This window comes from Ictalurus punctatus, chromosome 11 (assembly GCF_001660625.3).
Source record: "Ictalurus punctatus breed USDA103 chromosome 11, Coco_2.0, whole genome shotgun sequence".
NCBI classification, from domain to species: domain Eukaryota; kingdom Metazoa; phylum Chordata; class Actinopteri; order Siluriformes; family Ictaluridae; genus Ictalurus; species Ictalurus punctatus.
Window position 1 is genome coordinate 27,167,394 of NC_030426.2, and position 26,305 is coordinate 27,193,698.

General features: G+C 42.4%; 2 protein-coding genes and 1 long non-coding RNA gene across 7 annotated transcripts in view; 1 reads left to right on the plus strand and 2 right to left on the minus strand.

Annotated features, from left to right (window-relative positions):
- Positions 1-434: 434 nt before the first annotated feature.
- atf1 (activating transcription factor 1) lies at positions 435-6,973 on the minus strand. Of its 2 annotated transcripts, none has more exons than XM_017479480.3 (8): positions 6,820-6,973; positions 4,840-4,943; positions 4,649-4,762; positions 4,217-4,314; positions 3,987-4,120; positions 3,680-3,856; positions 2,062-2,209; positions 435-1,449 (listed from the first exon to the last, which is right to left on the minus strand). In XM_017479480.3, the coding sequence occupies exons 2-8, from the start codon at positions 4,936-4,938 to the stop codon at positions 1,305-1,307; spliced, it is 915 nt and encodes a 304-aa protein (XP_017334969.1). In that variant the 5' UTR covers positions 4,939-4,943; positions 6,820-6,973; the 3' UTR covers positions 435-1,304. The 2 variants fall into 2 exon arrangements, with proteins under 2 accessions (XP_017334969.1, XP_017334968.1); XM_017479479.3 differs by having other exon boundaries at positions 4,643-4,762.
- Positions 6,250-10,539, plus strand: LOC108271753 (uncharacterized). Its single transcript, XR_001813927.3, has 3 exons — positions 6,250-6,888; positions 6,969-8,402; positions 8,586-10,539. It is a non-coding gene; the product is annotated as an uncharacterized LOC108271753 (long non-coding RNA).
- Positions 9,863-26,305, minus strand: part of dip2bb (disco-interacting protein 2 homolog Bb) — a 45,306-nt gene continuing 28,863 nt past the window's right edge. For 2 of the 4 annotated variants that reach the window (XM_053683649.1, XM_053683648.1), the window contains 11 exons: positions 25,951-26,062; positions 25,577-25,686; positions 21,759-21,889; positions 21,153-21,321; positions 20,810-20,980; positions 20,528-20,589; positions 19,812-19,869; positions 19,651-19,725; positions 18,560-18,734; positions 17,267-17,390; positions 15,135-16,308 (listed from right to left, as the gene is read on the minus strand). In XM_053683649.1, coding sequence (XP_053539624.1) covers positions 16,056-16,308; positions 17,267-17,390; positions 18,560-18,734; positions 19,651-19,725; positions 19,812-19,869; positions 20,528-20,589; positions 20,810-20,980; positions 21,153-21,321; positions 21,759-21,889; positions 25,577-25,686; positions 25,951-26,062 — 1,440 coding nt within the window. In that variant the 3' untranslated portion in view covers positions 15,135-16,055. Of the gene's footprint in view, positions 13,582-15,134; positions 16,309-17,266; positions 17,391-18,559; positions 18,735-19,650; positions 19,726-19,811; positions 19,870-20,527; positions 20,590-20,809; positions 20,981-21,152; positions 21,322-21,758; positions 21,890-25,576; positions 25,687-25,950; positions 26,063-26,305 lie in introns of those variants that run through there. The other 2 variants (XR_008397214.1, XR_008397213.1) reach the window with 2 other exon arrangements.

Consider the following 26,305-nt stretch of genomic DNA (forward strand, 5'->3'; position numbering starts at 1 on the left):
GCAGCTTGAAACCACAAAGAAGCGTAAACTCTTAAAAAAACCTAAAGTCACTGCTTCTCCTCTGACACTGGAGACTCCTTCCGTATTTCCGTCCGTTAAGAACGACTTGTTACTATAGAAACGATAACACATTCATAAGCACCTGGGATCTGCAGCTGCGCTGCTGTCAGGAATGTAATCAACCAATCAGAATTCAGGATCAGAGTGATGTAATAAAGTATAAAAATGTATGTTAATATTAATATTCATTATGAAATAAGTCAACGTTATAAAACACTATCAAATCGTATCAAAAGCACAAATTCACACAAGACACAGAGCGCTAACGTAATCATCAATCACATGACTTGGTTTAGGGGTTTTTTGGGGTTTTTTAATGATTGTTATTTGCTGCATAATTTTTCGTTAATTAAAATAAAAAGAAACAATGAGTGTAAAGAGAATGGAAAAAAATATTTATTTACGTTCACTTAACAAAACAAAACAAAAACCTGTTTTTTTTTTTTTTTTTTGTATATTCTGTATTTTATTAATAAACGTCACCTGCATGTGGAAGTGCAAGCGTGCTCCCTGAACTGAACCCGAACAGCTTCAGACACAAAGCTTTATTTATTCAGGAAATCTAGCCGTTTAGTCTGCTGCAAACTCATGATTGTAGACACAGATTTGGCTCAAGGGCTGTTCCCTCAGACATAAAAATAATAATACCGGTAATAATAATAATTAAGATTCTTCATTAAAAGTGTGTAAGAATTGGGCTTGATTAGAGTTTAAAAAAAGTGACATTTGGTCAAAAAGGGGAGAAAAAAAAAAAACCCACACAGTCGCACGTCACAATGTTGAAGAAAACATGAGATATGAGAGAAGGGGCGGGGCAGGTGGGGGCGGAGTTCACTCGTTTCTACCTGCTCTGAACTATTCTCACCTTTCAGTTTATTTAAGCCCTTCTGGGGAAAAAAAAAAAAAGAGAGGAAAAAACGCGCAAATTCCCTAATAAACGCACGGCTCGCTGATGAACAGGATATTCCCCATGTGGGCGTGAGGACACGCACCCGGGACACGTACACAAATATATACACATCTGCTCATCTCTTATTAAAAATAGCTAAAGGAAAAATATCATCATTATTCTCCATAAACTCTGTGTGTGTGTGAGAGAGAGAGACCTGCACTTCCTAAGCTGTTAGTTAAAAAGGAGTATAAAAACAAGGAACTTACATTCCCAGTGTGTGTGTGTGTGTGTGTGTGTGTGTGTGTGTGTAGGCAGAGCTGCAAGTACTGTCCATTTAGCACAGCGCTACCCGCTAGCCCGTTTTGACGCAGTACAGGTCCTTTAACGTCTTGAGCTCTTCGATCAGCGTTTTGTTTTGGTTCTCCAGCACGGCCACACGGTTCTCCAGGCACTTCACATACTCCTTCTTCTTCCTGCGACACTCACGAGCCGCCTCCCTACACACACACACACACACACACACACACACACACACACACACAGACAGAGAGTCGGTGGTGTGTAATGAGTTACTCAGTATATAAAGTAAACAGATTAGAGCAGAGCGTTGAACACTGTGTGGTGCAGGGGAAGGGAAACATGGAAAATAAAAATAAATAAATAAGCGCTGATACACGACAGTGTGGTGGTTAGTCACAGTGTGTACAGAACGTTCCTTCACCACGGACTTCTGAATAAAGATGCTCCAGGAAGCACTCACTCTTCTCTCTCTCTCTCTCTCTCTCTCTCTCTCTCTCTCTCTCTCTCTCTCACACACACACACATCCAGAAAACTGACTAAATAATCCCATCAGAAGAAAGAACAGTTGGAGGATTTGATTTTTCTGTTCTCTGTACACAGGGGGTGAGTGTGCCCTTTGGGTTCGGATTTGGTCCTAAAATCTCCTTTAATTTTCACAACAGGTCCATGTGTGTTTCTAAACAACTGATCCATACTGTGATCATTTTAGAAGACAGACAGAGAGACAGACAGACAGACAGAGAGAGACAGACAGAGAGAGACAGACAGAGAGACAGACAGAGAGAGAGACAGCCAAACAGAGACAGACCTGTTTTTGGCGAGGCGAATCTCTCTCTTCATCTGAGGATCGTCACTCTTTCCCTGAGAGCCGATGACTGGTGATGTCATGACGACGGTTTGAGGCATCGCTGACGACGACGAGCGAATCTGATATGCCTGCATCTCACCTCCTGCTCCTGTAAACACCCCATTACACTCATCACACTCATCCCACCATCCTCACTCATTACATCACACTCATCCCACCACTCATCCCACCACCACACTCATCCCACCACCACACTCATCCCACCATCCTCACTCATCACACTCACTCATTACACCATCACACTCATCCCACCATACTCACTCATCCCATCACACTCATCACACTCACTCATCACACCATCACTCATCCCACCATCCTCACTCATCCCACCATCACACTCATCCCACCATCCTCACTCATCCCACCATCCCACTCATCTCACCATCCTCACTCATCCCACCATCACACTCATCACACTCACTCATTACACCATCACACTCATCCCACCATCCTCACTCATCCCATCACACTCATCACACTCACTCATCACACCATCACACTCATCCCACCATCCTCACTCATCCCACCATCACACTCATCCCACCATCCTCACTCATCCCACCATCCCACTCATCCCACCATCACACTCATCCCACCACCACACTCATCCCACCATCCTCACTCATCACACTCACTCATTACACCATCACACTCATCCCACCATCCTCACTCATCACACTCACTCATCCCACCATCCTCACTCATCCCATCACACTCACTCATCACACCATCACACTCATCCCACCATCCTCACTCATCCCACCATCCTCACTCATCCCACCATCACACTTATCCCACCATCCTCACTCATCCCACCATCACACTCATCCCACCATCCTCACTCATCCCACTCATCCCACCATCCTCACTCATCCCACCACCCTCACTCATCACTCACTCATCACACTCATCCCACCATCCTCACTCATCCCACCATCCTCACTCATCACACTCACTCATCACACCATCACACTCATCCCACCATCCTCACTCATCCCACCATCCTCACTCATCCCACCACCCTCACTCATCACTCACTCATCACACTCATCCCACCATCCTCACTCATCCCACCATCCTCACTCATCACACTCACTCATCACACCATCACACTCATCCCACCATCCTCACTCATCCCACCATCCTCACTCATCCCACCACCCTCACTCATCACTCACTCATCACACTCATCCCACCATCCTCACTCATCCCACCATCCTCACTCATCACACTCACTCATCACACCATCACACTCATCCCACCATCCTCACTCATCCCACCATCCTCACTCATCCCACCATCCTCACTCATCCCACCATCCTCACTCATCCCACCATCCTCACTCATCCCACCACCACACTCATCCCACCACCCTCACTCATCACACTCACTCATCACACCATCACACTCATCCATCACACCATCACACTCATCCCACCATCCTCACTCATCCCACCATCACACTCACTCATCACACCATCACACTCATCCCACCATCCTCACTCATCCAACCATCCTCACTCGTCCCATCACATTAGCTGTGCATGCTAACACTCACCTTGCAGCACCACCTGATTGCTGGGTAGGAGGATCTGCTGTCCATCTGCGGTCTGAGCGTACTGTAGTATAGTGGGCTGGTTGGGGTTTGAGTTGGTCATGGTGAGCGTCTGCAGGCCCTGAACGCCCTCGGAGCCTGCACCCGCTAACTGCAGAGATCCATTCGACGCTATCGCAACTGTTAACAACAACACGGCCAATCAGAGACGTACATCTGTAACACCTCGACCAGCAGCTTTACACTGAAATACAAAGTAGGCAGCTGCTAAAAACCCCATGAAGGTTTCGGTACTCAGAGAGAGACGTACTGTACTGTCCACTGCTGGTCTGGTAGATGGGTGTGGACAGAGACACAGTGGTCATGGTGGATGACACCGAGGTCTCCTCCTCTCCTTCGTTACGCGTCGCTACTTCCTCTGCTGACAGGTCATTTAATATCTTCCTGTAACGCAATTACACAACAATCCGTCATTCAAAACGTTACACAACGATAGACGTGTGTAACATTAGCTGTGTGTGTGTGTATGTATGTAAGAACCTGTAAGACGGGCGTCTGGCCAGCAGCTCTCGTGTCTTCTGGTTCGAAGCTCCACTGTCTGTCGAATCCTGAGAATCTTCACTGTCTGACCCCTGACCCTGTGAACACACACACACACACACACACACACACACACACACACCCCAATATTACTAAACACTTCTGCAACATTATCAGTAGGAGTGTGAAAAGTGACTCATTTAGCTCATCATCATGCTGGGTAATACACACCCACGACATCATGACATCTCTCACACACACACACACACACACACACACATACACACATACACACGCTGTAGATAACTTATCAGATTAACTGCACACAACTGTTCCCACCACAATGTTGATCATTTTCCAATAACAGCATGTACCCGAATGTTTCATCTTATATATGGAACCTGTGCATGTATGTGTGTGTGAGACCTGTACTTGTGCTGGTGGAGACTGTATCACTGAAGACTGAGCCGACTGGATGACCCCCTGCACCTGAAACTGACCTCCAGGGAGCTGCACCACGGCCACGGGAGATCCTCCCAGAGTCATCTACACCACACACACACACGTTACACACACGTCACACGCTAAGCTCTCTCTCACACACACACGTTATCATAGTGTACCTGAGTGATCTGTGATAACTGAGACGCTGTGATGGTGGTCGGGATTGTGACAGATTGTGACTCGGTGCCGTTACTGCCACTCTGGTGAACCTCCTCCATTTCCACTGCATGCACGCACACGCGCACACACACACACACACACACACACACACACACACACTGTCCATCAGTATCAGTATATGTATATACATGGTGTGATTGTTTTTCTCCTCCACAGAATCAGCACTAAAACATTAATACACTGTACATCTCATTAATATTCAAATTTATGCAAATTCATCTGCTGAATAATTAAAACCTGAATGTAATTTCATTTTAAAAAGGAACCTGTATGTAGTGTACACAGGTGCCAACATGTTCCATAAGATGCAGTAATTAGTGCAAGTGTGTGTGTGTGTTAGAGACACACACACACAGCTGTTCAATAAAGTCGTCAGTGTTTCCACTTCACCCCTGCAGCCCTGAATCACCTCCGCACACACACTCATGTTTTGAGTCATGCAGTACGCAACACACATACACACACATACACACACACACACTCACAGTTAAATATGGTCCAGAACTTTACAGCGTGCTGTTTAAACACTGACTCAACACGTTTTAGTGTTTAATCAGAATGTATTTGCTTTTAAAACACAAGAATTTCACAGCTACTCCTGAGCAAATCCAACCCCCAGGGGGCGGGGCATATACACCCTAGAGCACATTTATTTGAACGAACACAAGACGAGCGCATCGAATCGTCAAATTTAAACAACGTCTCCACTAACTTTTGTTGTTTTGTATTTTCTTCTAAATATATTGTCATATTGGTGTCCAAAACCGAAACAAAAATCTCCCAAACACCTTTTTTTCATTTTATTCCAGCGGCACTTTAAATGTGATTCGGTTTAAATTTAAATAAACCTTATGTAGTGAGCATGTATAGAGCACTACATGGATCTCATTAATATTCAAATACGTTTAAACTTATTGATTTAACTTTTGAATTTTTAAATAATACTAATTATTATTATAAAGTGTAAAATAATAAAGTGTAATTGTTAATGTGATTTTTGGATCAATAGTTTGGGTGGAAAGTTCAGGAAATAAAATGTTCTTTTAAAAATAAAATAAAAACAACAGATAAATATTCGATTGTATAAATAAGTAGCTTTAAAAAAATATTTGGATTATGCTCATTAAATAAATCATTAAAGTGATTATCATATTTTAAATAACCAATTAATCAACATCTCTAAATCCTTAAACAATTTTAAAGCCTGAGGGGCTTCAGGTTATTCAGCCTGGCTCGATCCCAAATCACTCCTGATTCTCTAATAGGTGTACTAGATAGATGTGTGTCTTCTGTATATTATGTGAATAAAGTGTATACGCCCTAGCTAGTGTGAAGCGAGCAGTTATTGATTAGGAACACCGCCGGTTATTAAAGTCCGTTAAATCAAAGCTAATTCAGCTAGCTACAAAAAATAATAATAAAATCTCATTCTGTCCTGCGTCTCTCCTGTCAGCTGCGTGACTCGGGTTAAAAATATAAGCGGGTAACGATGACATTACGTCAGAACCAGCTAACTCGGATTTAATCAATCTTGAACGCTATGAGGGAGAAATAGCAGCGTTAGCGTCGCATGCTAACGCTAACAGGTCGGTTAGTTAGTTCGTTAGTTTTATTCGGTTACGCTTGATTTCAGCTCGATGTGTGTGTGTGCGCTCGCGCGTGTGTTTTCAAAGAGTGAACGCGTCGCTGGATGCTGAAAAACTTTCAGACCGAGTCACTGGCACGCAAGTACCGCGTCAACACACGTCAGCGACCCGGGGAGCCATTAAAACTCCGCCATCTCCGAGCAGCAGCAGCAGCGCCCGGAACCGCCGCCATTACAGCGCCGTCCCGCCTGAGCAGAGCCTCACGAGCATGTTAGCCTCGACCGAGAGAAAGCGCGCGCACACACACACACTCACACGCGCGCGCGCAGCTACCTTTAACAGCTCCTTTAATCCGCCGTCGATGTTCCTCAGATGTCGGTTATCCAGATGTGACGTAAAAATGTACTTATAACTGTTGATTAGACTGTTTCTATATATGCATATAAAAAAGCTAACTAACTAGCTGGCTTGTTTTTTTCCAGAAGGCTGTCTTAACGCCCCGCCCACTAGAAAGATGTGTGACGTCATCCCAGCAAAGGCGTTCTGATTGGTCGCACTGCACAGTACTCTACAGTCAAGTCTGTCTTAACAAAAAAAAAAAAAGTTGTTTGTTTTCCTTCGACAGCACGTCACCAAGTGTTTTATTCCTCTTCTACCACAGGGACCTGACAACGATAGCCATACTCGCCATACTCCGTCGATACTCCATCGATACTCCATACTCGTCGCCACCGGGATAAATTCACACATTTAAAATCTGAATCCCGTGTTTATATGTTCTGTAAAGCTGCTTTGAGACAGTGTCCATTGTAAAAAGCGCTATACAAATAAAACCGAATTGAATACTTTTTTAATTTGTTAAAGTTAAGTTAAAATATGTTACTTTTATAGTTGCTGCCTGAAGTACACAGCTTGTCACGTTACTGAGAAACCGCAAGGAAGTGTTGTAAACTCCTCTGTCCTGAAGATGTGGGAAAACTTACAGCTTCACCTCTGACACTGGAGATTCCTTCCGTAGACGTCAGATACAGGTCTTCTCACAAAATTTGAACGATCGCACACATTCGTCCGCTATATACGTCCCTGCGAAGGAGCTGTTGCTCTAGAACGAGCGCATTAATATGAACCTGTCATAAATTGATATGAAAAATAAATGCTGTCAGAGCTGCCGTTATAGAAAATTAATCAACACCTGACGACCAATCAGAAGGTGGAATAATAATAAAAAAGCTTCAAACTGTCATCGTGTGTGATCGTGATATCGTTGGGTGTCAGGATTACAGTAATGATGAATTGTAAACTTGTAATTATCTGTAAGAAACGAGTAATTTTTCAAAAAGATCCGACTTTTAAAAAAAAAAAAAAAAAAATTTCCAAGAAACACACAGAACGTGGAGCGAAGTATCTAATTTATATATTAAGAACATAAAATCTGCTGCTAATCTGTGTTACTTATACTTAATTACAAATAACTTGATTGAAAAAAATAGGCATCACCTGACTACTGAGAAACAAAAGATGGGTGAAACACTTATTAGCAAGATAACAAGAAACTTGTTAGGGTTTTGTGTGTGTGTGTGTGTGTGTGTGTGTGTGTGTGTGTGTGTGTGTTTAGCCCCGCCCCCTTGTGTAAACGTCAATTCACCACAAACTTACCAGTCACGTAAAAATGGTAGCGTCTCTGAAATGTTTAAACTTCTTGATTCCTTTCCTCTGTGTGATGTGATTCTTGTCGTGTCCTGTTTGTTGTTCTTGTACGGTTCCTGAAGAAGCCCCGCCCTTCTCCATTCCTGTTCAGGTGAAGATGTGCTACCTCATGCTCACAGAACTCATTATCTGATGCACACGAGGGCTGGGTGATACGACCATACAGTATCGATATCGTGATCAATTCTGTCACAATACGCTTTCCTGAGGTACCGGGATCCCTTTTTTTTTTTCATTTTAATGAGCTGAACTCACTGGAAACAGCTGATGTGATGTTAAAATTTAGTATTTATTTTTAAATAACTTTTAAAATGTTATTTTTAAAATATGAAAAATGAATTAATTCCCTTGTAACCTGAATTATTTTAAATTGAAATTATTTCTTCACACAGATTATATTCTTCAGGATCATTTTCAGCCTGGATTCTTCTAGTTTATGCTTTTTTTAATGAAAAATAACATTAATTGCATCTTTAATTTACTAATTCATTAAAGAAAGGATCATATCAACTTGACACTGGGTAAAAAAAAAAAAAACTGAGGTAATTCAGGGAAGATAACTTGTCATCAATCTCTAGGGGGCGCTGTGGTGCACGTTTTTGCAGCGCTCCTGAACAATTAAACTCAGAATCAAACTTGATCTTTATTTAAATTTTAAGCTTCAGGTCACAAAAATTGGCCATGTGGAATTTCAAGCTCCACCCACATAGACTTTCACTGTTTAAAACTTTTTTTCAAAAATGATATTTTTCTTAAAATCTTGACAAATCCAAGGTCAAACTACTCAGCGGAATCTGTAGAAAACATATATTTTTTGTGATGTCATACTGTCATACCCCCAAAACATTTAGTGGCCGTGGCTAGTTCACCCAAACACTAAATCCTCCAGTTTTCATCTGATCCGTACCAAACCTGGCACACAGGTACACGGCGAGGCCCTAAAGCCGAGCCCGGACGAACACCCGTGTAAATTTCGCACTAAATCACCGACGATGCTCGACTCCGCTCTTCAATGAGGATAACTGTGGAAACGTTTTATAGTGTGAACGATCTTCATGTGATCTCCACAGTTCTCCACAAGGTGGTGGAATGTATTTCAATGAATTTTTATGATGTACTAAGAATTTTAATGATTGTTTAAGCTCTTTGTTCAGAAAACAAATGACGTTGTGGGAACCGACGTATAGATGTAAAGAACAGGACCAACGATGTGAAATAATATCTTTCACATTTCATTTTGAATGGGAAACAGACTGAGAATGCTAAAATACTGTTTTCAAGTTTACATTAAGGATAAACTCATACATTTAAAATCTATATCATGAAATTATATGTTTCTGTAAAGCTGCTTTGGGACAGTGTCAACTGTTCAAATAAACTCGTGAACTCGGCCCAAGTCAGCATGCTGTATAAATAGCATTGGGCCAGTAGGGGGCGCTATAACGTGGGAATAACTGCAGTGTATCACTGTGGATCAGTCTGGAGTCACTGTACAGCCATTTCTGTTTTGTTTGTTTGTTTTTTCAGACGTCACTTTTATAAGTCTTCACCATGTTTGATGTTTGTTGGTCTCCAACTTCTTCACATTTTCTTTTCTGCAGTATAATTACTGTCATTATAATTCAGATTCCAAACCTTCAGGCTACTTCACCACTCTGTAACACATGAATGCTGCAAAATAAATGCCTTTTATTCTTTTTTTTTCCATTTAAATATAAAATAGGAATTAAACCAATGTACAAAATGAAACAGGAGAAAGTGAACAGGGAGGAGAGGGTTGCATAATAATCATGACGTGCACATTCATACACCGCAATATAGTGGCACGAAATCATCATCATTATTATTATTATTATTAGTAGTAGTAGTAGTAGTAGTAGTAGTATTATTAAATTAAAACACAAGAGAAGAATCTTATCAGGTCATGGGCTGTGTCTCAAACGGTGTACCTTTAGTGTGAACAGTGTGATCACATGATGTCCTAAAGCTGTAGAAAAGTGTTCTATAGTTTAGTGCAAAATCTTTGATTTATTTATAACGTGATCTGAGACGTTACTGTATTAGTACTGCTACTGTAGTGTATAGTGCAGATTCCTGATCTAGTGCTCTGTGTGTGTGTGTGTGTGTGTTTGTTAGCGTATCCCACAATGCAACACGCTCATTTCATTTTATCAGGAAAAGGCGGGAAAGCCTTTTCTGCAGGGTTGCCAGGTTCAGGAATTTTAAGTCCTTTAGATGATTAATATCTCTATAGAGGGTATGCGCTGGCGTCACTTTCCCACCGGGACACGCCCCCTCGGCCGACTGAGCGGCAAAACATCCAGCAAGATGGCTGGATTTAATAGGTGAAGCTGTGAAAACACTAGTATAACTCACGATTATCAGCGTAAATGAAAGGCAGTTGGACTCGACAGTGACCCTCACAACTTGCCCAAGAACCTGTGGTCCATGGACATTGGCATGTGGCCAGAAATCGGTTTTCCCGACTTTTATATGTACCTGAATTCGACGCCGGGGAAATACACTAAGCAAAGCCTGAAGGCAAACAAAAGCCTTGACGCTCGGTCCTACTTCAAGGCGGGGTTTGTTGGAGAAATTAAAGAGACAAGAACACCAATAAACATTCTGGTTGTATGTGGACTAGCTAGTCCTAGTTTGTAGCTAACACTGCTTCCACTTCCTAACGTTATATATCTGTGAAGTAAAACACAGTCGGAGAATGAACGAGTCTCCGTTATTCATCAGTGGAAATAGGCAGCGTTTAAAAAGAAATATGGAGCAAATTATTCATCATCATACACCATGAACACCACGCGCCAGAAGATCTTACACTTACACCGCTCGACTGAGTAAAAAAGGACTGAATGCTATTTTGTCACTCTGTAAAAAGATAGGTCTGAATTCTTGTTGAATCTGTTAGCAGGCGATCGCACAGCAGCTTTTTCCCATTTTAGAGGTGTTTATTCTGTGTTTTCGTGGAATTCACACTGTACACTAATGCTGCCGCTCAGAGTCTTTGCCACTCAGCGGGCGTGGCATGCGTACCCTCTATATCAAAATAAAAATAATTAGCTGACCCTCAGATTCATCTCCATGGAATCACCCGACACATCCCGACTTCCTCTCATACACATCATTTATTAATTACTACATTTAATAAACAAGATAATGCACGAGGATGCTGATTTGGCATTTGTTTGGGTGTTAGGTGGATTTTATATGCAGACCTGGCAACCTTGTTCCTCAGATTTCACTTAAAATATACATAAACATTATCTAAATAAATCTCACACACACACACACACACACACATAAAACCAAACAGAAATGATCTTTACCATGCTGTGTGTAATAACTTTTGTGATGTATTTTATCGCGTTGCATAAACACTACAGCGCTAAAAACTCTCAAAACTCGGCACATTCAAAGTAAAAAGTTATTTTACGAGACTCTTTTGACATCGCATACGTACGCCTCGTTTAGTGCGTTGATTCGTTTATCATCAGTAAAAACGTATGACGTAATTTATCACCGCAGATTCGGGTTCATTTAACAATATGGCTTCCAGAAGATTATAAAATAGCACTTTATTCAGCGCATCCTATCATTATATTACTTTTTAGGGGTTTTTTTTTTATATCGTGACAGTTACTCGTGCACACAACTTAATGGAGCTGGGAGACAGTAAATCGAGAACATGAAATTGTAGTGTGTGTGTGTGCGCGTGTGAGAGAGTGTGTGTGCAGAGGATATAAGAGACTTTATCACAGTATTTGTATTATTAGAATGAATAAGATAATGCCGATGTTTATGTTATGTTGAAGGATAAGCTGACCAAGCACTCGTTCACCAGCTGCTTCACTCATCCTCAGTAGCCGTGTTTATCATCTTATCATGATTTCTTATCATGACTCAATACGCAACCCTTCTCCGTATTTGCTCTGAGGTTTAGAAGCACGCACGCAGGATGAGCTAGCTCTGTGAACGATCTATGTTTTCACGTGCATCTCGACGGCGTATCCGCGCTTAAACCTGGCAGTAAAAACGCTCGGTACGGCGAGCCGCGAGCAAAACGCTGATCGTCTGAAAGCAGCCGTAATTCTTTATAAAACAATCACAAGAGTGAGCGTGAGCAGGATCTTTTTTTTTTTTTTTTTTTTAAACGGTTCTACCTACACCTCGGATCAGAACCGCGCTGAACTGAGACCGCTGAACCGATATCAGAATTTCAGTCTGAACTCAGCACCACACGCTGTACTCAACGCCCCTAAACACCATTACTGTAAAATCAGCTCCTTTCATTCGGGTTTAAAAACACGATCGTCCGGGGATCAGCAATTTGTGCATACTCGTTTCCTTTCCTCGCATCTTAGCTCCACCCCCTCAGGACGTGATGCGAGGATGAGCTGCGAGGAGAGAGGAACCATTAATGACCGCGCCGATCGATTTCCGGGTCACGGGCTGGAGGACGGCGGAGCGAGGAAACCAGGAAGCATCGGTTTGAGTATCGAGACGCAGCCTGTATTTTTACCGTTCCTTCTCCAGCACTCCGCGTCCCGCCTCTTTAGTTGGAAATGAAATAAGAGCAGAGTTAATAATGTTCTTTACATACGAGACGATATGATATCCTACTCTGCTTAACAGGAAGCTGCACATATACATCAACCTAAACGTTGCATTTATCCGAAAATGTCTATTTATTTGTTTATTTATTTATAATCTCTAACATCATATCTTCTTGTATCCAGGCAGGAAGTGACCAATTTGAGTTCTGGACAGGAAGTAGGGTGTAGTAGGAAATGTTAAGAGCTGCGTGTCGATACTGAAACTGATGCTTCCTCGCTCCTCCGTCCTCCAGCCCGTGACCCGTGATCTACATCAAACATCTTTAACTGCACAGCGAGGAACGAGGAAACTTCCAGAGGGGCGAGGAGCGACCTGACGCACGTATAAACTCCCCTCCGCCTCTACCTCTGACACAATCTCACACAAAAAGAAGACGTGATGGAATTTCGTGTGAAATATAACTAAATAATGATATGCTTACAGCGAGCATTGTAATGAATCGATCCTCGTGGATTCGGACCGGCACAGCCGCACAAAAGATACGATCGTTTATTAATTCATTGTTGAATAACGCAGACGTTTCACATGCTAGCAGCGCATTTAGCTTTATTAAGAACATTATTATTAATCAAACTCCAATAACATAACAGCAGATCCCTGAAGCTCAGCGGGGTCCTCCATCTGAGCGAGGATGTTCCATTCGACTAGCTTGGGTTCCTTTCATCCTAACTTCCTGAGGGGGAGGAGCCAAGATGTGAGGAAAGGGGGCGAGGACGCACGAATAAGAAATGAGAAGCAGCCTGGGTGTAAGCTGTACTTCCCCTGAAATCAAATCAGACTTACATTGGTAAACCGTTAAGCACTTTTCACTTTGGAACCATTCGGAGTGATTTTATTCACACTCACTGAACATTTTATTTAAATTTCTTATTTAAAAAATATATTTATTTATTTATTTATTTATTTAGTTTGTTCACGGTAATGTTTCTAATTCCTGATTAGAACTGTAACTGTTCACAAATGACTTGTGTACACACCATGAAGGTTACACACACGACATCCGACACACACACACACACACACACACACACACACACACACACACACACACACGCACAACATCGTGTTGTCTGTGAAATTGAGCTGTAAATGATTACAGCACGGTTTCCTCTCGTCTCCCGCAGCGCTCCGCTTTCTCATGCACACGAAATAAAGACTGAAGAAATACAATAAAGTTTCTGTTCACAAACAGTGAAGGGGTGAAGGTGAAGGGGTGAAGGGGTGAAGGGGTGAAGGTGAAGGAGTGAAGGGGTGAAGGAGTGAAGGGGTGAAGGAGTGAAAGGGTGAAAGAGTGAAGGGGTGAAGGAGTGAAGGGGTGAAGGAGTGAAAGGGTGAAAGAGTGAAAGGGTGAAAGAGTGAAAGGGTGAAGGAGTGAAAGAGTGAAGGGGTGAAAGAGTGAAGGGGTGAAAAGGTGAAAGAGTGAAGGGGTGAAGGGGTGAAGGGGTGAAGGGGTGAAAGAGTGAAGGAGTGAAGGGGTGAAGGAGTGAAGGGGTGAAGGAGTGAAAGGGTGAAAGAGTGAAAGGGTGAAAGAGTGAAAGGGTGAAGGAGTGAAGAGGTGAAAGAGTGAAGGGGTGAAGGGGTGAAGGGGTGAAGCGGGGCGTCCGGGAGGAAATAAAGGAAGAGAAACAGAACGCGGTTATTTACAGTCTCAGTGACGTGCACGTTAGATCAGTTTATAATCAGATCTGTATTCATACATGTAAGAGAACAGCAAACACACACACTCTGCATTTTCCTACACACACACACACACACACACACACACACACACACACACACGTGTTCTCCCTCAGTGTGTGTAAAATCTCTGCCTTTGTACAGTTTGTTAGTTTACAGTAATAAAAATGTAGATTCGTTCCTGCAGGTTAGAAATAATATAAACACGTCCTGATTGTTTATAGAAGCACCGTGACATGAGAGCAGTGTGTGTGTGAGTATGTGAGTGCGTGAGAGAGAGAGAGTGTGTGTGTGTGTGTGTGTGTGTGTGTGTGTGTGAGAGAGAGAGAGAGAGAGAGAGAGAGAGTGTGTATGTGAGTGCGTATATGCGCACATGTGAACGTATGCGCTCTCACGTGTGAGGGCGTATGTGTGTGTGCATGTGTGTGAGAGAGTGTGTGTGTGTGAGAGAGTGTGTGTGCGTGCATGTTAAATCTCAGTTCAGGTTTGTTAATTTATTTATTTATTTACACGTCCATTTTACATTTGTCATGTTTCTATATTTTATTAGTAATGATGAATCGCAAAAAAAAAATATATAAAAAAAAAAATAATAATAATAATAATAATAATAATAATAATAATAATAATAATAATAGTAATAATTCAGGAACAAAAAACAAAAGAAATAAAATTTGAATTTCACTTTTAATGAAGTGATAATTACCACCCAGGTATAAATCGTTTATAAAATAAATAAATAAAAACACTTTATTATTATTATTATTATTATTATTATTATTATTATTATTATTATTATTGTGTGTAGAGTAACATCGTCGTCCTCACGGCTTTATAAAGTGTCCGGGTCCAAATAAATAAAAAATAAATACATCTCTCTCGCTCTCACACTCACACACACACACACACACACACACACACTCTCTCTCTCTCTCTCTCACACACACACACACAAAACACACACACTCTCTCTCACACACACACACACACACACGTACACACACACTCACACGCACACACGTACACACTCTCTCGCACACACGCACGCTCACTCTCACGCACACGTACACTCACTCTCACGCACGCACGCACGCACGCACAGAGCGGCGAGTGTGTGAGACACGAGAGTGGAGTTCACCTTTAATCGAATGTGTTTTAAATAATAAAGTTGTAAATAAAAGTTTTATTTAATTCAGTGTTCGTACCAAAAAGAAAACTCTTTTAAAATCGCTGAGTTTCTGCAGAAATAATCTTTAAGACCTTCAGATGATGAAGATCTCTGTGGCGAGTGTGCGTTCTGTGGAGATGTGATTATTCTGGACTGAAACGGAGGTTTATAAGCGATGTTAGGACGTGTTGGAACGGAGAGCTCAGTGACAGGGACGGCGACTAAACCACTGAAAATAACGAAGAGAACAGCGCTGTGATTATAAATAATAAATTATAGTGACTGGACCTGATTATTTATTTATTTATTTTACATTTATTTCTTTTACTCACAGCCCATGATGAGAACTCAATCTGAGCGTGAAGCAGGTGAAGGTCTGGAGATGTTCTCGTCACATGTTGTAGGCCACGTATATGGGGTCTAACTGATCGGCCAGGAAGGAGTCTCTCAGGTGCATCCTCTGCTTCTCTCCGCGGGAGTTGATGGGGATGACGCCGGGGTCCACGATCACCACCACGCCCACGATCAGGTGATGTTCCTCCAGGACCACGTTGGTGATCAGAGGCACCAGGTCCAGCGCGTCCTGCTCCGAGCCGCACAGCTCCGACACCACCACCAGCAGGTTAGTCCAGGTGAACACGGCGCTGGGAGGACACACCAACAACACCTCAGATCTCTCACACACGCCCTCTACTGACCGAGTTCTGGATCCTGATTGGTCACAAGGTGTTGATTAATTATCTAGAGTAGCAGCTCTGACGGGAGCGCCGCTGCAAACGACAGGCTTTCATTAATGCACTTGTTTCTATAGTAACAGCTCGTTCACAGGGACGTGTACAGCAGACGCTCCACATTTCTGTACCGAGACGTTTATGTAACGTTTACACGTGAAGCTGCGAGTTCTTCCGGAGTTTACACCTCTATCAGTAACATGCTGCGATTGATTCTTTTCCGATTATTAACTTCGAGAAAGAGGATAAAGAGAGGGAATAAAAAGAGGGAATAGAGAAAGAGGAGAGAGAGAAGAGAGAAGAGAGAGAGAATAAAGAGGGAGAGAAGAGAGAAGAGAGAGAGAAGAGAGAAGAGAGAGAGAAGAGAGAGAGGCTGGTGAGGGAACGAGTGTTTACAGCTGCTATAACGTAAGCGACAACAGGAACTAATGTAACTATAAACGGACAAAAAGTGTGTTTTCTTTAACAAATAAACAGGGGAATTGTCGGTACATGGCGGTGGTGTAAGAGGAATAAAACGCTGGGGGACGTCCTGTTACAGTAAAGCACTCGTCACTCAATATTTCACCAGAACAAAAACACAAAGTTTTTCAGGGCGTGGCCAATGATTTGACCAACAGCTAGCATTATTCAACAGACCTACCGACATAGCTGTGCTGTTGCCACGGTTACCACAGGAGGGAGGAGGAACCTTTCGAACGAGAATCAAGAGAGCAATCTGTGGTTCGTACGCTGCGTTCAACTAAAAGCATCAGTAATTGCGGGTTCTGGAAGTGACATAGAATCGATATGGGTTCCGCTTTTTTAAAAAAGGGGGCGTGTCTATAGAGAACAGACCCCGCCTGTGGTGTCAGGGCTTCAGGACTCGTACCTCTCTCCGATGCTGCGGTGAGCTCGCTGCACGCTGGTCTCTATATCAATGGGGTGATAGCGCAGTCCTCTCAACTCCAGAGTCTCATCCAGAGAACCAACGATGAACAGAGCATCATGTCTCTCTGACACGGAAGACATCACACTCAGAGTCATCACACACACAGGGTCATCACACACACCGGGTCATCGCACACACCGGGTCATCACACACACAGGGTCATCACACACACAGGGTCATCACACACAGGGTCATCACACACAGGGTCATCACACACAGGGTCATCACACACAGGGTCATCACACACACAGGGTCATCACACACACAGAGTCATCACACACACAGAGTCATCACACACACAGGGTCATCACACACAGAGTCATCACACACACCGGGTCATCACACACAGAGTCATCATAACACACAGGGTCATCACACACAGAGTCATCACACACAGAGTCATCACACACACAGGGTCATCACACACAGGGTCATCATAACACACAGGGTCAGCACACACCGGGTCATCATAACACACAGGGTCATCACACACACAGGGTCATCACACACAGAGTCATCACACACACAGGGTCATCATAACACACAGGGTCATCACACACAGGGTCATCACACACACAGGGTCATCACACACACAGAGTCATCACACACACAGGGTCATCACACACAGAGTCATCACACACACAGAGTCATCACACACACAGGGTCATCACACACACAGAGTCATCACACACACCGGGTCATCACACACAGAGTCATCATAACACACAGGGTCATCACACACAGAGTCATCACACACAGAGTCATCACACACACAGGGTCATCACACACAGAGTCATCGCACACACCGGGTCATCACACACACAGGGTCATCACACACAGGGTCATCATAACACACAGGGTCATCACACACACCGGGTCATCATAACACACAGGGTCATCACACACAGGGTCATCATAACACACAGGGTCAGCACACACACAGGGTCATCACACACACCGGGTCATCATAACACACAGGGTCATCACACACACAGGGTCATCACACACAGAGTCATCACACACACAGGGTCATCACACACAGGGTCATCACACACACAGGGTCATCATAACACACAGGGTCATCATAACACACAGGGTCATCACACACACAGGGTCATCACACACACCGGGTCATCACACACACCGGGTCAGCACACACCGGGTCATCACACACCAGGTCAGCACACACACACACGTTAAGGAGCGGTACCAATACCGGTACCAGTGTCTCACCCCCGCTGGAGTCGGTGAGCTCGGTCCTCTTGACGAAGCCGAGGTACCCCGTCCTGGCCCACAGTGTGTGTGGATCTCCGAAGCTGAGCTTGGTGTTGAAGTGGTCGGCCTGCAGACTCTCCTCTCCGTAGATGGTGTAGTAACCAGACGCTGTGTGAGGACTGTTCACCCAGATCTGACAGACACGCCAAGAGAGCGCGGGGTCAAAGGTCATGTTTAAAACCATTTAAAATGCTTTCTCGGCGAGTCCGGATTAAACCGATTCAAGGGGCGGAGCAAAGTATGAGCTCAGGTTTGTCAGTTACAGACTTGACGGCCAATAGGAAGTGTTTACCCACAGAACACGCACGGTATGTTGCCAAGCTCATGATCGCTCCGAAGAGATGCTCGTTTCTTCACGCACTCTCTCACACGCACTCTCACACGCACTCTCACACGCACTCTCACACGCACTCTCACACGCACTCTCACACGCACTCTCACACACACACTCTCACACACACACTCTCACACACACACTCTCACACACACACTCTCACACACACTCTCACACACACTCTCACACACTCTCTCACACACTCTCTCACACACTCTCTCACACACTCTCTCACACACACACCTCTTGCAGACCAAAGTCAAAATAGGATTTTAAAACAAAATGTTTTTAAGACAATTTAAAAGAAATTCAAAAAAACCTTTAAGGATTAAAAAAGAGAGAAAATTTAATTTAAAAAATTTGAGATTCAAAAACAAAAATCTTTTGAGAAAAAAAAAAAAGTTTGGAAAGAACCTTTAAAAAAAATTTTTAGTGAACAGATGCTTGTTGCTATAGTAACAGTGAGGTCTACTCTGACGTGTTCGATGCTGTGATTAAATTAAATCAGCGAGGAAACCAGGATGTAAATTTAAACTATGAGGCTAAAATACCATTTTAACAACTGAGGGGGCGTTTCCAAATTTGAATAAGCATGAATATTCATAGCTCCTGGTGTTTTTAAGAAGGGTGAATGTGTGGAAACGTTCCTCGGGAGGTTCTCTCTCTCTCTCTCTCTCACACACACACACACACACACACACACACACACACACACCTCTCCCAGATGAGAGTCTCCCAGTGGTCCCCTAGTCTCAGGATTTACGATCACAACCCTCACACCAGGAAGGATCTAAACAAAGAAGATGAGAAGATGTTTGTAGAAGACGGTGATGAATTATTCAAATGTGATTTAAAAGTGGGAGGAGCTTAACTCACTGTTCCAGACTCCATCAGAGGAAGAGACTGAGGCGCACCTCTCTCGACCAGCCTCACCCTGAAACACACACACACACACACACACACACACACACACACACTAACTAAACTATATTCACAACAATTCCTCCATTTATTTGGAAGCTACAGTTATATGCAAAAGTTTGGGCACCCCTGGACAAATGACATATTTTGCTGATTTTTTTTAAGTGAAAATAAGTGTAAATTGTGTAATTGTGTAAACAAGTAATTGTGGCATGTGCAAAAGTTTAGACACCCTCATTAGGCAGCCGTCATTAGGAATAACAATTCCCGGGCGTAATAAAGTCTCAGACTCATCAAACTCTGTGCAAAAGGGGGCGTTACTGAGTACTGTCTCAGTAGGGTGTCCAAACTTTTGCACATATTATAATTACTATTGAAATCTCTTTTCTATTTTTAAGTTAATTAAGTGTAAAGTATTTTCAGATTTTTTTTTTAAATAGTCTGCTGTAGAGATTGTGTTTATTTCTTTTTACTTCAAAAATCAACAAAATGTGTGATCTGGTGAGGGGTGCACAAAGTTTTGCATCCAAAGGTATGTGTGATATAAATTTGATTTTATGATAAGGCTTTATTAATCCCTGTGTTACATCAGCAGAACAAGAGACAACACAGAAGTAATAATAAGAAAATATGTGTGTGTGTGTGTGTGTGTGTGTGTGTGTGTGTTGTACCTGTCATGTCGGAGGGACTTCATGTCAACATACACAGTAGAGGGGTCTGGTCCAGTTGTACCCTGAGACACACACACACCTTATTATAAAGCCCTGGGAGTAAAAATACTTTTTAAAAATTGGATTTAAGATGTGTCAAGATAGATGCACAGACGCCGCACAGACGCCACACCAAAGCTACACCAAAGCTGCACCGACAGCGCGCAGACGACACACAGACGACACACAGACGACACACAGACGACACACAGACGACACACAGACGACACACAGCCCCTGTACCTGTAGACAGATGGCGAGGTTGACTCTGGAGCCGAAGGCGGTGCTGACGGCGCGAGTGGAGAGCCCGAGGTCTTTAAACAGTTTGGAGAAGGACTGAGTGAGAGCCAGACGTGGACGTTCTTCAGCTACGACCACACAACTCCTCACACATGCCAGGTTCACTCCCCGAGCCTTTACACACACACACACACACACACACACACACACACACACGAGTCACTGCTTTTCTGCATACTTTAATACTATTATTGTAACGGGATTCATTTTCTGTTTCAGATTTCTGAACATGTGTGTGTGCAGTAATGTAGTGGGAGAATGTGTGTGTGTGTGTGTGTGTGTTCACCTTCAGCATGTCGGTTTGTCCCCCGAGTCCTTTGGTACACAGCTCCATGACGGAGTAGGAGCAGAAGGTGTCTCTGATGCGGTACTGACTCAGCGTGCTCAACCACAGAGACAACGAACTCTCCAACTCCAGAGGAGGAATCAGGATGGACTGATGACCTGAGTACACACTACACACGCGCGCACACACACGCGCACACACACACACACACACACTTACACTTAAATACTCTCCTATTTCTTATATCAACAACATAATCATTGTAATCTTCTTTATTTCTGAAACTAAAATCTCCTGCAATCTGCACGTCTATTCTAATCATAAACATTATAAAACATCACTGCACTGACACATGCTTATTATTATTATTATTCATTATTATACCCGTGATTGATTTACTCCGGTTTCAAAACTCCACAGAATTATTTACTCTGAGAAATAAAATCATAAATTACATCCTGATCTCCATCAGCCACGAGGCTGTGATCACGTCTGTGTGTGAGTTTGTTTGTAGAAGTGGTTAGTATCGAAGAACGTCGAGAACAAGTTGGAGTGTGTGTGTGTGTGTGTGTGTGTGTGTGTGTGTGTGTGTGTGTGTGTCGTTACCTGGCGAGACACCAGAGCACGAAGCCGAGTCCGCAGTACGGGTCGAGGCAGATGGCGAGTTGGCGAGAGGAGTACAGCTCACACTGCAGCTTTATGGAGCGACACAGAGCGCTGACTGCCGAGTGAGAGATCTGACAAACATCCAATCAAATACTCAGATATACACCACATCCAATCAAATACTCAGATATACACCACATCCAATCAAATACTCAGATATACACCACATCCAATCAAATACTCAGATATACACACCACATCCAATCACATACTCAGATATACACCACATCCAATCAAATACTCAGATATACACCACATCCAATCAAATACTCAGATATACACCACATCCAATCACATACTCAGATATACACCACATCCAATCACATACTCAGATATACACACCACATCCAATCACATACTCAGATATACACCACATCCAATCAAATACTCAGATATACACCACATCCAATCAAATACTCAGATATACACCACATCCAATCACATACTCAGATATACACCACATCCAATCAAATACTCAGATATACACCACATCCAATCACATACTCAGATATACACACCACATCCAATCACATACTCAGATATACACCACATCCAATCAAATACTCAGATATACACACCACATCCAATCACATACTCAGATATACACACCACATCCAATCAAATACTCAGATATACACCACATCCAATCACATACTCAGATATACACCACATCCAATCACATACTCAGATATACACCACATCCAATCAAATACTCAGATATACACCACATCCAATCAAATATCAGATATACACCACATCCAATCACATACTCAGATATACACCACATCCAATCAAATACTCAGATATACACACCACATCCAATCAAATACTCAGATATACACCACATCCAATCACATACTCAGATATACACACCACATCCAATCAAATACTCAGATATACACCACATCCAATCACATACTCAGATATACACACCACATCCAATCACATACTCAGATATACACCACATCCAATCAAATACTCAGATATACACCACATCCAATCACATACTCAGATATACACACCACATCCAATCAAATACTCAGATATACACCACATCCAATCACATACTCAGATATACACCACATCCAATCAAATACTCAGATATACACCACATCCAATCAAATACTCAGATATACACCACATCCAATCACATACTCAGATATACACCACATCCAATCAAATACTCAGATATACACACCACATCCAATCAAATACTCAGATATACACCACATCCAATCACATACTCAGATATACACCACATCCAATCACATACTCAGATATACACACCACATCCAATCAAATACTCAGATATACACCACATCCAATCAAATACTCAGATATACACACCACATCCAATCACATACTCAGATATACACCACATCCAATCAAATACTCAGATATACACCACATCCAATCAAATACTCAGATATACACACCACATCCAATCACATACTCAGATATACACACCACATCCAATCACATACTCAGATATACACCACATCCAATCAAATACTCAGATATACACCACATCCAATCACATACTCAGATATACACCACATCCAATCACATACTCAGATATACACACCACATCCAATCACATACTCAGATATACACACCACATCCAATCACATACTCAGATATACACCACATCCAATCACATACTCAGATATACACACCACATCCAATCAAATACTCAGATATACACCACATCCAATCAAATACTCAGATATACACCACATCCAATCACATACTCAGATATACACACCACATCCAATCAAATACTCAGATATACACACCACATCCAATCACATACTCAGATATACACCACATCCAATCACATACTCAGATATACACCACATCCAATCAAATACTCAGATATACACCACATCCAATCACATACTCAGATATACACACCACATCCAATCACATACTCAGATATACACCACATCCAATCAAATACTCAGATATACACACCACATCCAATCACATACTCAGATATACACACCACATCCAATCAAATACTCAGATATACACCACATCCAATCACATACTCAGATATACACCACATCCAATCACATACTCAGATATACACCACATCCAATCAAATACTCAGATATACACCACATCCAATCAAATATCAGATATACACCACATCCAATCACATACTCAGATATACACCACATCCAATCAAATACTCAGATATACACACCACATCCAATCAAATACTCAGATATACACCACATCCAATCACATACTCAGATATACACACCACATCCAATCAAATACTCAGATATACACCACATCCAATCACATACTCAGATATACACACCACATCCAATCACATACTCAGATATACACCACATCCAATCAAATACTCAGATATACACCACATCCAATCACATACTCAGATATACACACCACATCCAATCAAATACTCAGATATACACCACATCCAATCACATACTCAGATATACACCACATCCAATCAAATACTCAGATATACACCACATCCAATCAAATACTCAGATATACACCACATCCAATCACATACTCAGATATACACCACATCCAATCAAATACTCAGATATACACACCACATCCAATCAAATACTCAGATATACACCACATCCAATCACATACTCAGATATACACCACATCCAATCACATACTCAGATATACACACCACATCCAATCAAATACTCAGATATACACCACATCCAATCAAATACTCAGATATACACACCACATCCAATCACATACTCAGATATACACCACATCCAATCAAATACTCAGATATACACCACATCCAATCAAATACTCAGATATACACACCACATCCAATCACATACTCAGATATACACACCACATCCAATCACATACTCAGATATACACCACATCCAATCAAATACTCAGATATACACCACATCCAATCACATACTCAGATATACACCACATCCAATCACATACTCAGATATACACACCACATCCAATCACATACTCAGATATACACACCACATCCAATCACATACTCAGATATACACCACATCCAATCACATACTCAGATATACACACCACATCCAATCAAATACTCAGATATACACCACATCCAATCACATACTCAGATATACACACCACATCCAATCAAATACTCAGATATACACCACATCCAATCACATACTCAGATATACACACCACATCCAATCAAATACTCAGATATACACACCACATCCAATCACATACTCAGATATACACACCACATCCAATCACATACTCAGATATACACACCACATCCAATCAAATACTCAGATATACACACCACATCCAATCAAATACTCAGATATACACCACATCCAATCAAATACTCAGATATACACACAACATCCAATCACATACTCAGATATACACCACATCCAATCAAATACTCAGATATACACACAACATCCAATCACATACTCAGATATACACCACATCCAATCAAATACTCAGATATACACACCACATCCAATCACATACTCAGATATACACCACATCCAATCAAATACTCAGATATACACCACATCCAATCAAATACTCAGATATACACACATCCAATCAAATACTCAGATGTTCTCTAATTTGCATATTAATGCATATGCATAGCTTCTAGTATTTTAATTAGAGTTTCAGTTGTTTCTTTTCTCGTTGTTACATGTCCAGCAGTTTGTTTTGGCACACTGATGACGTGTAGCGGTTATTAAGATGGCGGCGTGTGTTCTCACCTTGACTCCTGTGAGCATGCCCGTGGTGGACACGCTGAAGTCCAGGTAAGCGATCACATCGGCAGACGGAGGTTTGTAGATGTTTGGAGGACGTTTACGAGGAAGATCATCTGAGAGACAAAAGCAAGAGCATGAGAAATAACCAGGATTCCTTCTACACACAATTCTACAGTCCGGATCTACAGCACTCGATGCTAACGCTCTGATAGATCTTCCTGGACAAGCCGTGTCCGATCTAGAACCGTTCCACACACTTCCGTGAACAGAAATACAGATTCATTTCCAGGCGATTCGGTTCCGAGTTCATATCCAGCAGACTTATCTGACAGCACCATGGAAGAGTCCATGCTGATGTAGGACGGGGGTGTTCGTACCTGTGTCTATTATAATGGGCCAGGTTTTTATGTTGACTGAAGCAGCGGCTTCTTTAGATCTGAGAATCTTGGTGAGAATCTGAGTGGTGAGGATGCAGGCGGCTTTACTCACCTGTAAGAGATGGAACACACCATTATTATTCCCTCCAACACCCCTACAACAGGCGGTACCATTTCATCTGACTCGACTCTTCTAATATTCATAGCTTTAGAAGGAATAAACCTGTGTGTGACGAAGCAGAGTTACTGTTACCGCTCTGACGGCGATCAGTTTCCCCAGGGGTCGTACTCCTATTAAAGCACTGTGGTGTGACGGATTGATAATTATCGTCTTATATTTTAAATCAAACCCTTA

Excerpts from the sequence above, each read along its gene's own strand:
- atf1 (XM_017479479.3), bottom strand. The coding sequence starts at position 4,938 with ATGGAGGAGGTTCACCAGAGTGGCAGTAACGGCACCGAGTCACAATCT. Across the intron at positions 3,857-3,986 it reads GACCAGCAGTGGACAGTACA|TTGCGATAGCGTCGAATGGA; the intron begins GTACGTCTCTCT and ends TGTTGTTAACAG. Across the intron at positions 1,450-2,061 it reads ATTCGCCTCGCCAAAAACAG|GGAGGCGGCTCGTGAGTGTC; the intron begins GTCTGTCTCTGT and ends GTGTGTGTGTAG.